Source organism: Globicephala melas, chromosome 1, assembly GCF_963455315.2.
Source record: "Globicephala melas chromosome 1, mGloMel1.2, whole genome shotgun sequence".
Classification (NCBI taxonomy): domain Eukaryota; kingdom Metazoa; phylum Chordata; class Mammalia; order Artiodactyla; family Delphinidae; genus Globicephala; species Globicephala melas.
Genome location: NC_083314.1, coordinates 22,382,369 through 22,399,644, shown reverse-complemented (window position 1 = coordinate 22,399,644; position 17,276 = coordinate 22,382,369). Strand labels below are relative to the sequence as shown.

The following is a 17,276-nucleotide window of genomic DNA, read 5'->3' as shown; positions in this document are numbered from 1 at the left end:
AGATTTAAGTCATTTGAAAAGGAAATAATTTTTAAATTCCATTTTTTTAAAAGGAAAATCGTATTAGAGTTCAGTAAGATTATTCTACTATTGTTCTGCTGAACCAAGATTAAGCATACCTTTATAAGCATACCTTTATAAGCATACCTTTATAAGAGGAAAACCTTAAAATACTTTACCATTAACTAAGACTGCTTTTGCTGGATTTTGTTTTATATCTGTTGAAAGCAAGATATCCTCCTGTTGGAAATTTTCTTTAGACTTGGTAATTAAATATTTATAAAGACTGAGATTCCATTCATTTTTTAACTGTTAATTTGGTCTGATAAACCTTTCACTGTGTGCATTTGTATGAGTTTTATCTTAGCATTTTTTAATCTTTTTGAGATATGTTTTGGAATTAAATGGATTTAAAATATCTCAAAAAGTTTCTAGAAATACTTTATGTGTTTTATAGTGACAGTTATTTTTCTTTCTTCCAGAGTGCCAGTATTCATGGGAGCAATATTAAGGTTATATCACAGAAACCATCAAACAGGTTTTGAGCGTAGGTCCTGTGCTAGGCACTGGGAATAAAGCTAACATGATAAGGCCTATCCCTTGCCTTCCAGGATTTCACAGCAAAATTAGAATTCGGTTTGTAAAATGCTGTGAATGAAGTATGCAGAAGAAAATTCTAGGGTAAAGGAAAGTTTTGAAGAGACGGTGATGCTTGAGCTATGTTTTAAAGAATGAGTAGGTGATAGAAGAACGTTCTGGATTGGCTTGGAGCCATGAGAGCCTGGAGCAGTTGGGAAACAAGCAGGTGATGTTGTGGCTTGGGCACGAGAGTTTCTATTGGGGGAGGGAAGTCACAAGAGATGAAACAGGGAAGGGCCTTGTATTCTTGCTGAGGGGTGTGCAACTCATGATGTCGTCTGCCGTATGGTCTTTGAAGGGTGCTGAATAAATGTTTGATGTGATCAGGTTTGTGCTTCAGGACAAAAGTGATGGATTGGTGAGCATGTGGTTGCAGGCATGGAGACGGGTTTCGGACGCCGCTGTGATAATATCAGTGAGAACGATGAGGTCTGAAATGACACAGTATAAAGAGGAAAGGAGCAGAGTGAAGAGGAGGTGACAGACTTTATTCAGTGCCTACCGTGCCTGTGAAGACATTGTTCTAGGCCTTCTACTTATGTCCTCATTTAGTCGTTAAAGCAGTTCTGAGGCAAGAATAATAATCTGTTTATTAGGCACCAGCTGTGTGGCAGGTCCTAATTGGGCACGTTTATTACTGATAAACTTTATAACAACACTGCAAAGTTGGTGGCATTATCCTTGCTTTAGAGGTGATGTTGGAGCTTTCAGAAGGTCACTGGCCTGGCCCAAGGGCCCACAGCTAGACAGTGGCGTAAGTGGCGTTTGTACCCAGATTTAATTTTAGCATTCAGCCTCTTTCTACTATATCCGTGAGATGTAACGCGGACTGGTCAGGGAGGGGAGGGTGGTGTTCTAAGACAATTAACAGATGTGTCAGTTTGGGCAGCTGGTGAAGATGGATTCTAAAGGTGGTCTTGGATAATAGTTTTCACTTCTAGCTTTCCTTAATCAATAATCTTATTGGAGAAGTAACACTGAAACAGATAAAGCGTTAGCTGCTCATCAGGATTAAATGAGTAACAGGTTTGGGGGTTGGGCGGGTGGGACAGTTTTTTTGTGGGTGCTGCCACGTACTGCTTCCTTCTCTAACTTACCTTTTCACACCCTTCCCCATTTATAAATTCAGTCTCCACAATAATGTGAGGTTAATCTGTCACCCCCAATTTCCAATTAGGAAGACTGATATGGAAAGGTGGAACTTTCCTGAGGTCACATATACCTAGAAAGGGAGGCACAACTGGGACTGGGTTTTCCCGACCTCCAGGCCATTTCTTTTTATTGCATTCCTCTGCTTTTCAATTCAAGATCTTCAAAGCATATTTTAAAAGGCTTTTGAGGGAAGTCAGTTTCAGGTGAGAAAACAGGAAAGAGAAGAACTTTCATTTACTTTTTGTTTTATGGTTTTTAGTAAAATTTTGTAGTCTTTCATTTTGATTTGGTGGAAAAGAACTTAAAATTGGAGGTAAAAGACTCCAGTGTTGACTGTCCCTCTGGTGGCAGATTGCCTTCTCTGAAGCTGTTTCCTTATACTACATGAAAGGATCATGAGAATACCTGTGTTAGGATATCATGGGAATTAAATGAGATAAAGACATTAGTATTTTAAACTATACAGTAGAATGTTATTTTTTAGTGCTAACATTTTAAAATACACAGAAAATTCTACCATGTGGATTAATTTACTTAGAGGAATAAAAGTGGTAGAGAGACTTAGAAGTTTTCTCCAACCTCTTCTTTGTCTTTACTGCCTGGTACAGATATATCATGTTATGTTCCTCCTCCCCTGTAGAAAATTAATTAATTTATCCATCCTTGGATACATGCAAGGGGAAATAAGACTCAAATCTTGCCCTCAAGGATTCTTCTACTCTTGTAGAGGAGATAAGACACAGTCATAATCCAAAAGAGGAAGTCATATCTGAGGTACAGATAAAATCCTGTGTGAGTATGAGAAGGGGAATGAGATTCTTTTCACTGGAACAATTGGGGAAAAGTGTTAATGATGAGATGGCTTTTTGAGCTGATTTTGAAAGATGGATAAAATGTAGGCATAGGGACATGAGTTGGGGGAAAAGGCATATCCAGCCTAGGAAATAACGTATGAGTACAAAAGTGGAAAGAATGAGATTGTTTGTAGACCAGGAGTTGTTTGATTGGCCTGGTGGGGATTAAAGTCAGAAAGGTAGGTCTGATCAAGAAGGTCCTTTGAGAGCTGTGGGTGATAGAGATTTAGTGTATGTTTTTGAGCAAGTGGAATGACATGAACAAAGCTGTGCTTCAGAAGGCCAGCAGTGGTTTGAAAAGGGAGCTGCTGGAGGCCGTGAGACAAGGCTTAAGTTTCTGAGTGGAGGCAGAAATAGTAAGAATAGAGAAGAAAATTCAAATAGGAGAGGGATTACAGTGATAGAAGCAGGTGCGTTTAAACAGGAGATCACTATTGTACGACTGCTTCATCCCCTTAGGTAAATTTTTCTTTAAAAAAGAATTCAGGCTGCCCATTTTCACATGACAACAATAGAGATCTCTGGGAGAGTATCATATCCGTTTGCAGATAATGTGGGACCTAAAATTATTTCTGCTATGTGAAGAAAATCAGTAGTTTGGGAGAAAGAGGTGAAAAATGAAAATGTAGTTCAGCATAAGTTTGAATTTTTCCTGTGAACCTGAGTCCAGGTTTTAGAAAGAATGGTACATGGGCACAGTTTTTGTCTGTAAATAGCTTTTAGAGAACAAATATGTTAAGCCCACAGTTGAGTAATTTATTAACAGAGTTAGCATACACGTTATATATGAATGTCCTTTTCCTTGGGAGATAATTCTGTTTGGGTTAGAACAATGATTTTCAACTTACTACCCACAAAGCTACTACAGAACAACTGATAGAGTTCTGAGATAATTTTCAGTGTTTTGGAAAGCTAAATAAACGATGTACATCATACATTCCAGTGACAGGTTGTACCTCCTAACTCAGATATAAGCTTCTTTGTTTGAGACTAAATTTGCCAGCTCTGTGGAGATGCTTATTTATCTAAAACCAGTAAGTTCTAATTAACTACTGTTGACACTTTGAAGAGCTTGTGATTGTGCCAAGATACTGGTAAGAAGAGTTGCAGTAGTCCCAGTGCCTGAATTGAACACGACCATTTATGTATCTTTGCTTACTTGTGGAAGAACAAAGATTAATGATAAATACAGTTCCTTTGGACAAGCTCACCCTAAACATGGAGTCCAAGGGGATTAGTTAAAATAATAAATGGGTTTCTAGTTGTTGAAAAGGTTGGGAACTACTGAGTTAGGCTTCTGGTTCCTGTGCCCTACCCATCATATCTTATAACCTCTCTCCCAGCCTTTCTCAGCCAGCGTTACGTAAGAGAGCTAAGTGCTGATGCAAAGTGATTTGGGTGACTGTTCTAACATATGAATTATTATATATATTCATATGTGACTTTATTTATAATAAAAGAATTTTAAAGTATTTACTTCATGACTTTTAAGCTTCTAGTCACTAACTGTTTGGGAAAGCTGCTTTGGCTTGACCATAACTCAAGTCTGATATTGCATTTTTCATAAGCACAGCTTTAGACTTAGGTTGTGTGACTTAGGATATTGTCCTGCTCCAAAGTGGGATTGATTAAATAACTAAAAGAGACAAGATGTTTTTGATAAATCTGTATTTCATAATCATATAGAAAGTTATTTTAGCCTGAAGTTTGTTGTCAGACAGACACTATTCTGTCTCTCATTCTTGTTTCTCTGCTTCTCTGGTAGTTGGGCATCTTATTGATGTATTGTCTGTTACAGGTCTAGCTGGTGACTTCAGTTCTTCAGGCTTATTTTACAGTAAGCTTGAAATTTAATTAGTGGTGCTGCAGTGAACTGAGGATGTCATCCGTGATTATTTACGTGTTTCCCTGTGTGAGAATAGTAATTTGTATACAGTTACTTTACTTGTATTCTTGAATTTTAATTGTATTTGTTGCCCATAAATTGGAGAAGCATTTGCTGGCTGTTAAACAGTCGAAAATTCTGATACCTTTTTGTCGGACTTTTTCATCTTTACACGGGGGTGCAGGGAGAAGCTTTGATAGAATAGAATCTGACTTGTCCATTGATGACAAGACATGAATTGCAGGAACCACTTCTACTCTCATGAGACCAATCACAACACACAGTGGCGGCCAAATCTGTGGCCCAATTTTTACAGCCTAATTTTTTTCCAATTGAAGTATAGTATATTACAATATTATATTAGTTTTAGGATCACAGCCTAATTTTGGACATGCTTTCCTCAGTCTGTAAGTGATAGTGTGTACTGTTGGGCTGTCCATGTTTGTATTCAGCAGAGAGCAGATGCACATTGGTTCAGTGCCTCTGAATTAACATTGGGCATTCCTGTTTTTATGATCTAGGCAAGATAGAAAAATTCTAATTAATCTTTTCAAGATGGTATTAAATTGTGGTATTTTGACATCAGCTTTTTATATATAAAGAATATTGTGACATTGTTTTATTAACCCATTAAAAATTCCTAAGAGGTAGATGATCTCATCTAAAAGAGGAAAAGCCACAGTAAACTGAATTACTTGTACTCCTAATAAAGGTACTGTGTTGCATGATACTAGGGAAACAAAAATGAGTGATTCGACATTGCTGACCTTAAGGAGCGGTTGTGTAGAGAAGATACACCACGGTCGGAAATATCTGCAAGGCAGTGTCAGTACCATGCATGGTACAGAGCGGTAATTAGGAAGTGGTATAGGCAAACATAGCGTGCTACTCACGTAAAGATACCAGGAATAACTCCTTTAAGGTAGACCTGCTATTTCTGTAGGCTTTTGCAATTTCTGAGATGATTCACGTGAGGAAACAAATGACTGCTGTTTTCTGGAAATTTTCCATGATATTTGGCTATGAAAATGCCATTCATGTAGGAAGAAATGTATTTTTATTGAGGAGTTTCCTATGCAAATATTGTCCTGATCTTTACTGTGATAATACTATTCAATATACTAAAAACAAAGCATTACTTTTTTCTTAATTCAGATTTAAAGTCACTGGTCTCCATGGATTTCACATTTTCTTCAAGTCTTAGAATCATACATCCCCAATTTGAAGATATTGACTGAATGGGTGATGTTAATTCCCGGGAAACAGGTCTCTAGTGTCTTCCGCAGATAATACTAGAGAATGACCGTATGTTCATGGGAGGTAGGGTGGATTTTTGCATACCTCTGTTGTGTGTACCAAATCATCTTGCAGTGGCTTTCCATAGCTCTTAGAATAGAGTACAGGCTTCTTAACAGGACTCTGGGTTCGTTCATGCGCTGGCCCCTCTTGACTCTGCATTAACTAAACGCACTCTCCCCTGCTTCAGGTCCTTGCACCTTCTGTTCCTTCTTTCACCACAATGAGACTTACTGTTTTCAAAAACACTTTAAAATGTTAATTTCTGGACTGTATAAATAAATTTGGCAGAACCAAAGTTAGTGACAATCCTAATACAGTGACATTTACTAGCAATTTTATTTGCACATAAAGATCAAATTATTCAAAGTGTCTCCTTCTGCCAAAGGCCAAAAGATATATGCATACATACATTTTAAAATGTACCCTACAATCTTATCAATCTGGACTAAGATATATAAACAGCTCTCAAGTACAGTTAATACAGCAGTAGTAATTTATAGTATTATTTACATGAATAGATGTTTGAGTCTCTAGAGTTTTGTTCTTAGGAAGCTAAGAAGCTAACTGTTTTTCTGCTCCAAAGGGATAACTGTTCTTTTGGGAAATCAGCTTGAATTATACCTTTTCCCTCTTAAGTAGGTACTTTGGCCTCAGTTTGGATAGTACGGTTTTATTTTCAAGTATCATAACCCAGATAAGAGCTAGGTTTTCAGGACTCTCTGATATTTCCACATTGTCGATTAGTCCATTGTCGATTAGTCCAGCAGTTATTTATTTCTCTGCCAATATTTATTTACCCTTTTATTCATTAAAGTATGAATTTGAACAAGTGTCATTTCAAACTTCCTATAAGTATTTCTTGTGCATTTTATCTTCCTGTGAATAGTGATGCTATGGTCCCTGCAGCCGGCCTGTGGAGTCTTGACTTGCTTAAAAACAAATTCAGCATAAGGTCGTTGCCAGAAGAGACACAATCAGACTGCCTTTCTAAAGACACCTCCCTGTTTTCTAGAGTCACCCCTCCCTTTAACAGTTCTCTTGTGCCCTGCCTTCTGATGCTTTTTGGTCATGAGGCTTGGGGAAATAACTTACCTTCACCTGAATTTCTTCACACTGGGAATTGGCTACGGACCAGGCTTTTTCCTTGCTTTTTTTTAAAATTTGTTTTTTGGCTGCGTTGGGTCTTCGTTGCTGCACGCGATCTTTCTCTAGTTGTGGCGAGGGGGGCTGCTCTTCGTTGTGGAGCATGGGCTCTAGGAGCGCGGGTTTCAGTAGTTGCAGCGTGTGGGCTCAGTAGTTGTGGCTCGCAGGCTCAGTAGTTGTGGCGCAGGGGCTTAGTTGCTCCGCGGCATGTGGGATCTTCCCGGACCAGGGCTCAAACCTGTGTCCTCTGTATTGGCAGGCGGATTCTTAACGACTGTACCACCAGAGAAGTCCCTTCTTTGCTTTTTAAAGAGTTGATTTTTTTTTTTTTCCTGGAAGCTTGTGGGATCCCAACCTTATAGTCCATTAAAAACTTCAGATATAGATTTCCTGCGTGTTCTGGGATTTCTTTATATTATGCTGAACAAGGCTTTATAGGAACCCCCACTTACCCGTCCACATAAAGGTGGTTTTGTAGTTGAAGACGGTTTTATTTCCCCTGACTTTTGTTTAAATATTTCTGGTCTTGTATATATCTCCTGCTTCTTTATTATAAAATTATATACAGATTCATTCATTCTCATATTTATTCTCTCCTATTTGCGTTATTTAGATGGATTGCTATATGTAAAGGTACTTATAACACATAGTAGACCTTTAGCGAGTTCTGATTAAGTTACATTGATTTGGGCTTCCCTGGTGGCGCAGTGGTTGGGAGCCTGCCTGCCAATGCAGGGGACACGGGTTCGAGCCCTGGTCCGGGAGGATGCCGCATGCCGTAGAGCAACTAAGCCCGTGTGCCGCAACTGCTGAGCCTGTGCTCTGGGGCCCGCGAGCCACAACTACCGAGAACCTCATGCCACACCTGCTGAAGCCCGTGCTCTGCAGCAGGAGAGGCCACTGCGGTGAGAAGCCCATGCGCCGCAGCGAAGAGCGGCCCCCCGCTTGCCGCAACTAGAGGGAGCCTGCGCACAGCAACGAAGACCCAACACAGCCAAAAATAAATAAATAAGAATAAAAATAAATAGATAAATAAATTTATTTTAAAAAAAGTTACATTGATTCTGTAAAACTCCTATTTAGTTAAATAATCAGTCACCTGCAATGTGCCAAGTACCATACTGGTTGCTGGTAATGGGAAGCTGAGTATGGCACAGATAGTACCTTTGAGTATCTTGAAGTCTAGTGAAGCAGACAGCTGACTCTAACACAGTATAAAGTAGTAACTCACAATAAATTGGAAGGATCTTAGACTCGACCAGTTTTGGTATTTTACAGTGTGTTTCCTTCTGAGCTCTAGCTGGTATTGAAGTTTTCTTTTTCCCCTCCCCCTGTTTTGTTTTTAAATAACAATGTATCACTGCTGCTTTTGTAGTTCATTTTTAGAGAATGAGTAGTAAAAGACTAAGATTTAATGTGGAAAATGTCTAATGAAGAAAGTAAAGTGACATAGGATACAGGTTGAACTAAAATATTACTAAGAATATCATTTAAAATATGATAATAAGTATTTTGTGCACAGTTTTCCAGAAGAAGTTGTTCTTTATCGGGTAACATCCATGGATTCTTAAGAGTGGGAATATGGCATTCCTAATTTAAAGTTTCCTTGATTGTTATAAGTTTGACCACATAGCTGATGGCTTTTTTCATTTTCTTTGTCTGAATATTTGATGTTTCCTCTAAATAACACACCCTCACGTTTGAATTGTCATATCAAATTTAGACCTACTAAGTATGAGTCATATATTTTAAAGAGTAGTGAAATAAAGATACATATTGCTATGGATATAATTACATTTCAGAGACTGAAGTTAATGATGTTTAGTTTGTAGAACAAGTTTATTTTTATGTACTTGTTGACAGCCCACACCAATAACTTTATTTACATTTAATTCTATTTCATAAACCCCATGTGAGGTAAACAAACCCAGTTTATCTAATTTATTATATATTCATCAAAACTATTCTTTTAATAAAATTTTACTTATTTTTGAGTTTCCAAAAGTAAATGTGGACATCTTTGTCATTTAAGTGTTAGGGTTGTCTGGGGTTGTTTTAGATAGAAGTTGCTTCTTGGTTTCGTCGATGAAGTATCACGAATTATTGTCCAGAGAAAATGAGAAGGACGAGGGCAGTAGGGTTCCCAGGGAGAAGTAGACAGCTGTCCTGGTTTAACTAGGACAGGCCTGGTTTTCAATGAACCATCCTGAATGGATATGTATTCAGAGTCATGACCTAACAAATGGCTTTGATTTTTGATTCCTCCTGAAAAATAACATGATGGCAGAGGAACCTTCCCAGACCAGCTCTAGTGTTTGGAAGGGACACCCAGGTGCTGGCTCTGCAGTCCTTCCAGACACTTGGGGTCATGCTGGTACTATTAATTGAGTCACTTCTTCAATTGTGTACATCCAGTTCTCTCGTCAGAACCTAGAGCCAGTTGGAGCTCCACCCGACAAGAACTGCTCTGGGCAGTAGAACTCGGTTTTCCAGCACAGCATTTTGTTTTTCTAGCGAAAAAATTTTTTCCGATTAAAAAGTTGTGTGCTTATTATAAAAGTTTAAGCAGTACAGAAAATCATAATGAAGAAAGTAAAAATATCTAAAGTCCCACCATCCACGCAATGGTTAGGAATCCACCTGCTGCAGGGGACATGGGTTCAAGCCCTGGTCCCGGAAGATCCCACATGCTGTGGAGCGACTAAGCCTGTGCACCACAACTACTGAGTCTGCGTGCCACAACTACTGAAGCCCGCATGCCTAGAGCCTGTGATCTGCAGCAAGAGAAACCACCGCAGTGAGAAGTCTGCACACCACAAGGAAGGGTAGCCCCTGCTCGCCACAACTAGAGAAAGCCCGTGCGCAGCAACAAAGACCCAACATGGCCAAAAATAAATAAATAAATAAATGTATGTTTTTAAAAATGTTTAAAGAAAATCCCACCATCCAGAAGTAATCACCTTTAATATTTTCCATAATAGAAAAGTAATAGGCACTGGGATATTTTTCAACTTTATGTTATAAACAATTCCAAGATGAAGAATACAAGCATGACATGGCACTTTTTCTTTTCCTTAATAGCTTTACTGTACCATACAGTTTACCCATTTAAAGTATACAATTCAGTGGTTCTTAGTATATTCATAGAATTGGGCAGCTATCCCCACAATCAGTTTTAAGAACATCTTCATCACATGGGAAAGAGACTCTGTGCCCCTAAGTCACTATCACCACCCCTACTCTTACCCCACTCCCATTCCTTCATACCTCCCAGCTCCTGGCAGCCACTAATCTGCTTTCTGTGTCGATGTATTTGCCTGTTCTGTACATTTCATATAAATGGAATCATACAATATGTGATCTTTGATGACTGGCTTCTTAGCGTAATTTTTTCGAGCTTCATGTATTTTGTAGCAGGTATCGTGTATGGCAGTTTGAAAAGTAAGTCATTAGAAGAAAGCATGTATTCACGTATCTAGGCATACTCTCTAAGTTTTAACAATTGACCTTCTTATTTTCACAATTGATGTTTGTGTGTTAAAGTTGTAGGAGTATGGTATACAGTGAAAGTAATGACTAATACTTAATATTTTTTTTAAATAAGGAGGTTACAACCAAAGCAGAAAGACTTCCTCATATTCTTTAGTTTAAAAAACTCAACATTTAAAGACTTGGTAAATTGTGAAAGTAGAATTGTGTAGTGGTTTTCTTTGCCAAATTGAATGTAAATAGAGATGAATGCTTGGCCATTTGTGAAATCTCTGAAGTTTATTCTCTTGGTCCCCAGGCTCAGTTTTCTTGCCCAACATTGTCCTTCACTTTTTTCCCACATCCAAGAGCATTACCTTAGAACTGCATACTTTTTTGGTTCTCTTAATTCTTTTTCTCTTACAAAAGGAGGAAAGAACAGACATGGTCTTTGAAAATTTTTGTATTATACTTTTAGAATGAAAACACTTTTTTCTTGGTTAAAAGAATTTCAGCTCTTTACATGTGGATGAGGAAGCAAAATTGCATGCGTTTCCTTAAAAATGATCTGAGGCGGTCTCATCTCATTGGATTGCCCACCACCCCCAAATGAGCCTGGCCCATGGAATTGGGTGCCTTTATCATCCCCCCCACCCCAAACTTTCATTTTGTAGGATGTCACACATCTCTTTTATCTGTCTCCCACTTTCCTTCTTGTCTGAATATAAGTTTGTACCATTTTGCCTAATTTTAATGTATGAAAACTTTTCTCCTAAGTCTTTAGACAGATTCTTCATATTTCTTAGAAAATTTGGTATTACCCAATTTTATACTTATTATCTCCTTTCAAATTTTTTGAAGTGGATAACTGGGGAAAAACATATATAATTAAAAAACTAGAAATAGGAAATAAGAATTCTGAGTGAAGGAGGGAGAAATAATTATATTAGTTGTCTGGGGGCTAATAGTAACTCCAGTTGAGTGTTGACTGCCAGAAAGTTCTAATTAGTACAAAAAGGAAGCATACTAGGTGACCAAGAAAAGAATATCACAGGCAGAAGGCATGTGGCATGTGTAAAAAAAGCCCTGCAGCGGGAGGAGCATATAGCTCATTTGAAAATTTGGAAGGGCAATGTACCTGGAGTGTAGAGAGAAACAAAGTATGAATGGGATGAGTTAGGCCACAGCCACATCATGGGGAGAAAGCACTGGAGTTTGGTATTTATCTTAAGATCAGTGGGAAGATATTGAAGAGATTTTACTAAGGGAGATGATTTGATCTGGTTTAGTTATTAAAGTATCACCGGCTGCTGTGGGGAACGGGAGAGGTACAGCATCAGAATGGACAGTTTATTTAATAGTCTAGGCTGGTGGTCCCTTAATTTTTGAGCTTATCTCCTAATGCACATGCATTTATAGCTTATGTATATGTTTGGCGTTGACATATGGCATACATTGTAAAACATGAAAAAATAGAACTGTAAAAAGGATGAGAAAAAAATTAACAGAAATGGAAGTACTACTATGTTCTTTCCTACCTACCCTAGGGTATGTTTAGCATTCTGGGATATATGAATCCCACTTTGAAAACCAAGAGATCATGGAACATGAAGAGTGACAGTGGAGGTAGTTTGGAGAACAATGAGGAGATTGCATTAACAGGACTTGGAAGTAGGTTAAATAGTAGTAATGGAAGGGCCCTAGATATCTGGTTTGCATAACTGAATAGATAACAGCGCTGGTTAGAGAGTTAACAGATACTCTAGTAATAAGCTAATCATCTTTGTTAATGTGCATTCTACCTGAATGTGGTGTTTTCTCTGAGCATATATGTACTTAATAGTGCCTTAGTAACGAAATAGAAGGGGGTGGGGATGGTGAGGGAATTTGATCTATGCCCATGAGGAAGAAGCAGAGAAATGAATGTGGGACACGGATTACTCTTACCTTTAGAAGTGTTAGGATATGGCAGGATTGGTAAATTATAAACCCCTCAACTTCAGTTTCTCTAGCTGGAGACAGTCACTCATTCCACATCTAAAAATAAATGGCTTACAAAACAGATGTTGGACTGATGCTATTGCCAGTCAAGCCTAATCAATTATCAGCAATTTATCAACTGTTAGCAGCCATTTTCATTCTTGCTTAGAAGGGAATAAAATGCATTTGAGACCCTAAGTTGGGGGAGAACTAAAGAAATGAAGAGGGGCGGGGAAACCTAGTCATATAAATAGTTTTGCTTAAGATTCAGTAATGAAAAAAAAAAGAGAGCAGTTCTATATGATGGTATTTTTTTCACATGTGGCTATAGATGCATGATACCTCATTTTTTGAGATATATAACGATTTTCCTTTATTAAAAACTGCATATATTTTAAAACAAAATTTGAAATTCTTTTGAAAATGTTTTTAAATGCCACTTTAAAATTATCCTCACTTTGTATAAAATTTACTATTTGTAATTCCCATGTCTTTTAGCACAGTGCCCTGCAAATATGGTACCTTTTTCCTCCCAGTTTTATTGAGGTATAATTGACAAATAAAATGGTAAGATGTTTAAAGTGTACACGATGATGATTTGATACACATGTAAATTGTGACAGGATTTCTTCCATCTGGTCAATTAACACATCTATCACATATTTATCTTTTTTGTTTGGTTGATTGGTTGTTTTGTTTTGGTGAGAACATTTATGTTCTATTCTCAGCATATTTCAGTTATATAGTACAGTGTTATCAACTATGTTATCAACCGTGTTTTACATTAGATCTTCAGTCTTTATTCATTTTGTAACTGAAAATGTGTACCCTTTTACCAGCCTCTCTCTATTTCCCTCACCCCGCAGCCCCTGGCAACCACTTTTCTGTGAGTTTAGCTTTTTTAGGTTCCACATCCAGGTGATTCCGTGCAGTCTTTGTTTTTTCTGTCTGGCTTATTTCATTTAGCATAATGCCCTCAAGGTCCATCCATATTGCTGCTAACAGTATTTCCTTTTTCCTATGGCTGAATAAGATTGCAGTGTGTGTGTGTGTGTGTGTGTGTGTGTATACACTGCATCTTCTTTTCTGTTGATGGGCACTTAGGTTGTTTCATATCTTGACTATTGTGAATAATGCTGCACTGAACGTGGGAATGCAGATATTTCTTCAATATCCTGTTGTCAATTTCTTTGGGTATATACCCAGAAGTGGGATTGATGGATCATATGTTAGTTCTGTTTTTTAATTTTTTGAGGAGCCTCTGTACTGTTTTCCATAGTGGCTGTACCAGTTTATACCCCATGGTACCTATTTTTGAACACAGGCAACCATACCACTGCAGTGTCTTCTTCCATTCTATTCTGTATACCTTAGAACAAACACAAACACATTTGCTTTCATGCCCTCTCAAAAATGGTTATAGTAGAACTTTGCAATCATGAGGATAATACCTGGGGCCCTAATGATGGTCAGAAGTATGATCACTGCTAATTTGCATGCTATGCTGTGCTTACTCAACAGACCAGCTTTCCAGAGAGAACAAATCAAATTAAAACCAGCTGTAAGCAAACATTATCTCTTTTAATCCTCAGAAAAAATGCTGAGCTGGGTAGTTTCCTCGTTACGAATTTCTTTGGGATTAACTCCTGATCGTGGAGACCTCTAATGTTAAAAATGTGAATGCTAAGGGTCTACTATAGTAATTATATATTGCAATAAAATGCAGTAATACTGATCAAATGACAGCCTGTCATTTTCTCCTGCTAATATCTCACCCAAGGTTTGTGTATTTCCCTGCTTGTACAAAATACCTAATGCTAAAGGATGTTAAAAGATGGGGAAAAGCCTGAGGGACAGCTGTTTCACAAACTATATTAGAAATAAATGAACAACCATGACAAGACTATTTCAAGGTCAGAGTAGCTCATAGAGATGGTCTTTTTTCTTTTCTAGACGTCTAATATAGATGTTAAGTTTTGCTTTTTGATGCATCTTAACTGCTTTAGTTAACCTCTTTAGGTCATGTTTTCCTTTAGGGTGCATCCTTATTTCTGTCAGCCGTAAGCCTATTTTAATACACTGATTTAAAGAGACGTGTCTTTTTTTTTTAACTGAATTTACTCAATCTGTACACTGAACATTCTTTTCCCATATTCCACCCTCCTCCCTCAACTGAGTGAAGAAAGAGTTAACAGCATCAGTATTAAGCAGGAAGTGCTGTTAGCCTTATGCATATGATGGAATGAATAATTTAGTATCTTCGGGAAATGCAAACTGCAGTAGAACTGGAGCAACCTTATCAGAATTTAGATAAGTATTTTAGGGATGGTATGAAGTAAAAGTCAGTAGAAAGAATATGTTTAAAGATACCAAGTGCAAGAATGTTGCATAATAGTTTAAACTGGCAAAATTGGGGATTTGGGGTCTTACGTGGTAGTAATGTTTTACCTCAATTCTGACGATTGTCAGATGACTTTTTACCAAAGTGATCGGTAATGGAATGTGGCAGTTTCTTTGCTGTCAGAGATGAGATAATTTCTCAGGTTTTTCCTGTAAGTTTTTAATATTTTCCTTATTTTTTTTCCTCCTTTAAATATGAATAAAAGGAACTGAAGGGTAAAACCTGAAGACTAGGCATGTTTATTTAATAGGGGCTTTATAGAAGTAGTCATTTACAAACATCGGTAAGACAGATTTTTTAAAAAGTTTAAACAAAATATAATTATTGAACATCTTCTAAATGGTTTATCGTCTTTGGCATGATCTGATTAGGCTAGTAGACATTTTATATGTATGCCTGTGGTCTTTTTTATGTCATTACTGTAAATATTGTGCATGCGACTTTAATAATAATTGATTAAGTGGGTGGAAGTACTTAGGAAAGGTGACATTCAACAATCTTATTTTGTGTTTGCAAATATCTGCTGTATTTAATATCTTTAAAACAAGACTTAAACGTAATTGGATTATATTAAATCTAATTTCTAAAAAACAATAAAAAATTCTCTTATTTAAGATTTATTACCATTTTCAGGTGTGCATTCTTTAAATATAAATTGGTTTGGTTTTGATTCTATGCAAACTTTTAGTTAGCATAAATTGTATTATTTAAATAATACAGTTTTAAGGGAAATCTAAATTACTGTCTTGTTTGCCTTTATGTAGTCTTTCTTAAGTCAATATATTTTTAACTTGTTTATTGTTTCTTGATTAATACTAATGGAAAGAGAAAATCTTTCCTATGCTGAAAAGAATTTCTGTAGTATTTTATTTATAGAAAAGTATTGATGTAAAGTTTTGAACGTCACTAATGTAAAACTAAAAGAAATTTTTGTTTTTCCCACCCCAGTTTTGAGTGTCACCTTGCTTTTGTAAAAGCCTTTCCCCTTTTCATAAATTATCATCTCCTTCTCATTGAATTTTTTCACTTAAAGAGAATTTACCTCATTAATACTTAAGGTAAATTTTAGTATAGGCAACCTAAATATTAAGTGGCTTTTTGAGGTGGCCACGCATTTTTTAACAAGATTTTGTCAAATTCGTATGCATATATACATATTGAAGAAAAAAGGAAAATAAAATGTGGCTTGATAAAACAATGAATAGTTTTGCTGTTTTTCAAAGATGAAAAATGAAGATATTCTTATTTGACATCAATGAATATATATCACTTTAATTGCTGGAGGCTGTGTAAAATGGCTTTGGTCTTCAACTAGTAGAGATGAGTTCATCTCACGTTAAGCTAATCTTAAGCATTTCCCTTAAATTTTTTTCAGCTGCAAATTCTTTTAAATGAGCAATACTAAAAGAGGGTAGCTGTCATGGAATTAACTAATGGCCATAGATCTGACTTCCTGTATCTCAGGTCCACTTACTTTTTAAGATAATTGTAAAATGCAAATCGATTGCATTCTCTGATTGTATAACTCAGGAAATAATTAAGCTATAAGTGCATCATTTGGTCTGTGGCTTATTATAGGGTTTTTTCCACAAATAAGATTACACATAAAAAATTTTAACAAGTTTATGTTATAAAGAGGATACGTTTTTATTAAATTACAGAGTTTCCAGAATGAGGATCTAGCTAGGACGTATGTGTAATACTTTTGAACCTTTCAAAGCACCTTTTAGTTTATGTGAAGTTCTTCAGATGGCCCCGTTGTCCTTTGAAGCTTCTAACACCAAGGTGTCTGTTGCAGCCCAGAGCAAAGTTACTGCTACCCAGGACAGCACTAATTTGCGATGTATTTTCTGTGGTAAGCAACATTATGTTTACATTACTTTTTCAAGCTGTGGTACATACTCCTTGCGCATTTCCATAACTTTTGTTTCCTTAGGCCATGGTCTGGTTTGTGGTATTTGGGATACACAGCAAGCTACTGTTTTATGTTGTGATATTTGTTGTGGTTCATGTAGGTGGTTTGGTCAGCTTTTGAGTTGGCTTCTTAGAAAGGATTTAGTTAGAATTAGGATCTCAGAACTAATTTCTTGTTCACTTCTTCCAACACGAATGAGAGGGATTTTTGTTTGTTCGTTTTTGTTTTTAACTATTTTCTTTGAGAGCAGTCTTTTAAATTAGAATTTAAGGGGAAAAGTTATATTCATCTTAATATGATTTGGGGAATATAAATGTGATTTATTGGAAGGGAGCTTTTGCTTAACTTGAATTAATTTTCAGGTGTACATGTTGTAAGGCAGATGTGAGCTCTTATTAATAGGTTGGTTTCTGATCGACAGCCTCCTTTATTCAGTAGTTTAGATATCTGTGGCTTAGGAGTGAATTTAGGCTTACAGAGTGTTTTCTTTCACTCTCACGCTCATATACACACGTGTGCACATATATGTGTTGTTTGCAT

General features: G+C 36.9%; 1 protein-coding gene across 12 annotated transcripts in view; it reads left to right on the top strand.

Moving 5' to 3' along the window:
* ENAH (ENAH actin regulator) overlaps positions 1-17,276 on the top strand; it is a 162,134-nt gene that overhangs the window by 92,769 nt on the left and 52,089 nt on the right. For 6 of the 12 annotated variants that reach the window (XM_060301783.1, XM_070047061.1, XM_030868414.2 and 3 more), the window contains one exon: positions 16,620-16,676. The exons of the other annotated variants lie outside the window; for them this stretch is intronic. In XM_060301783.1, the coding sequence (XP_060157766.1) occupies positions 16,620-16,676 (57 nt within the window). The remainder of the gene's footprint in view (positions 1-16,619; positions 16,677-17,276) is intronic. 12 annotated transcript variants of the gene reach the window in all.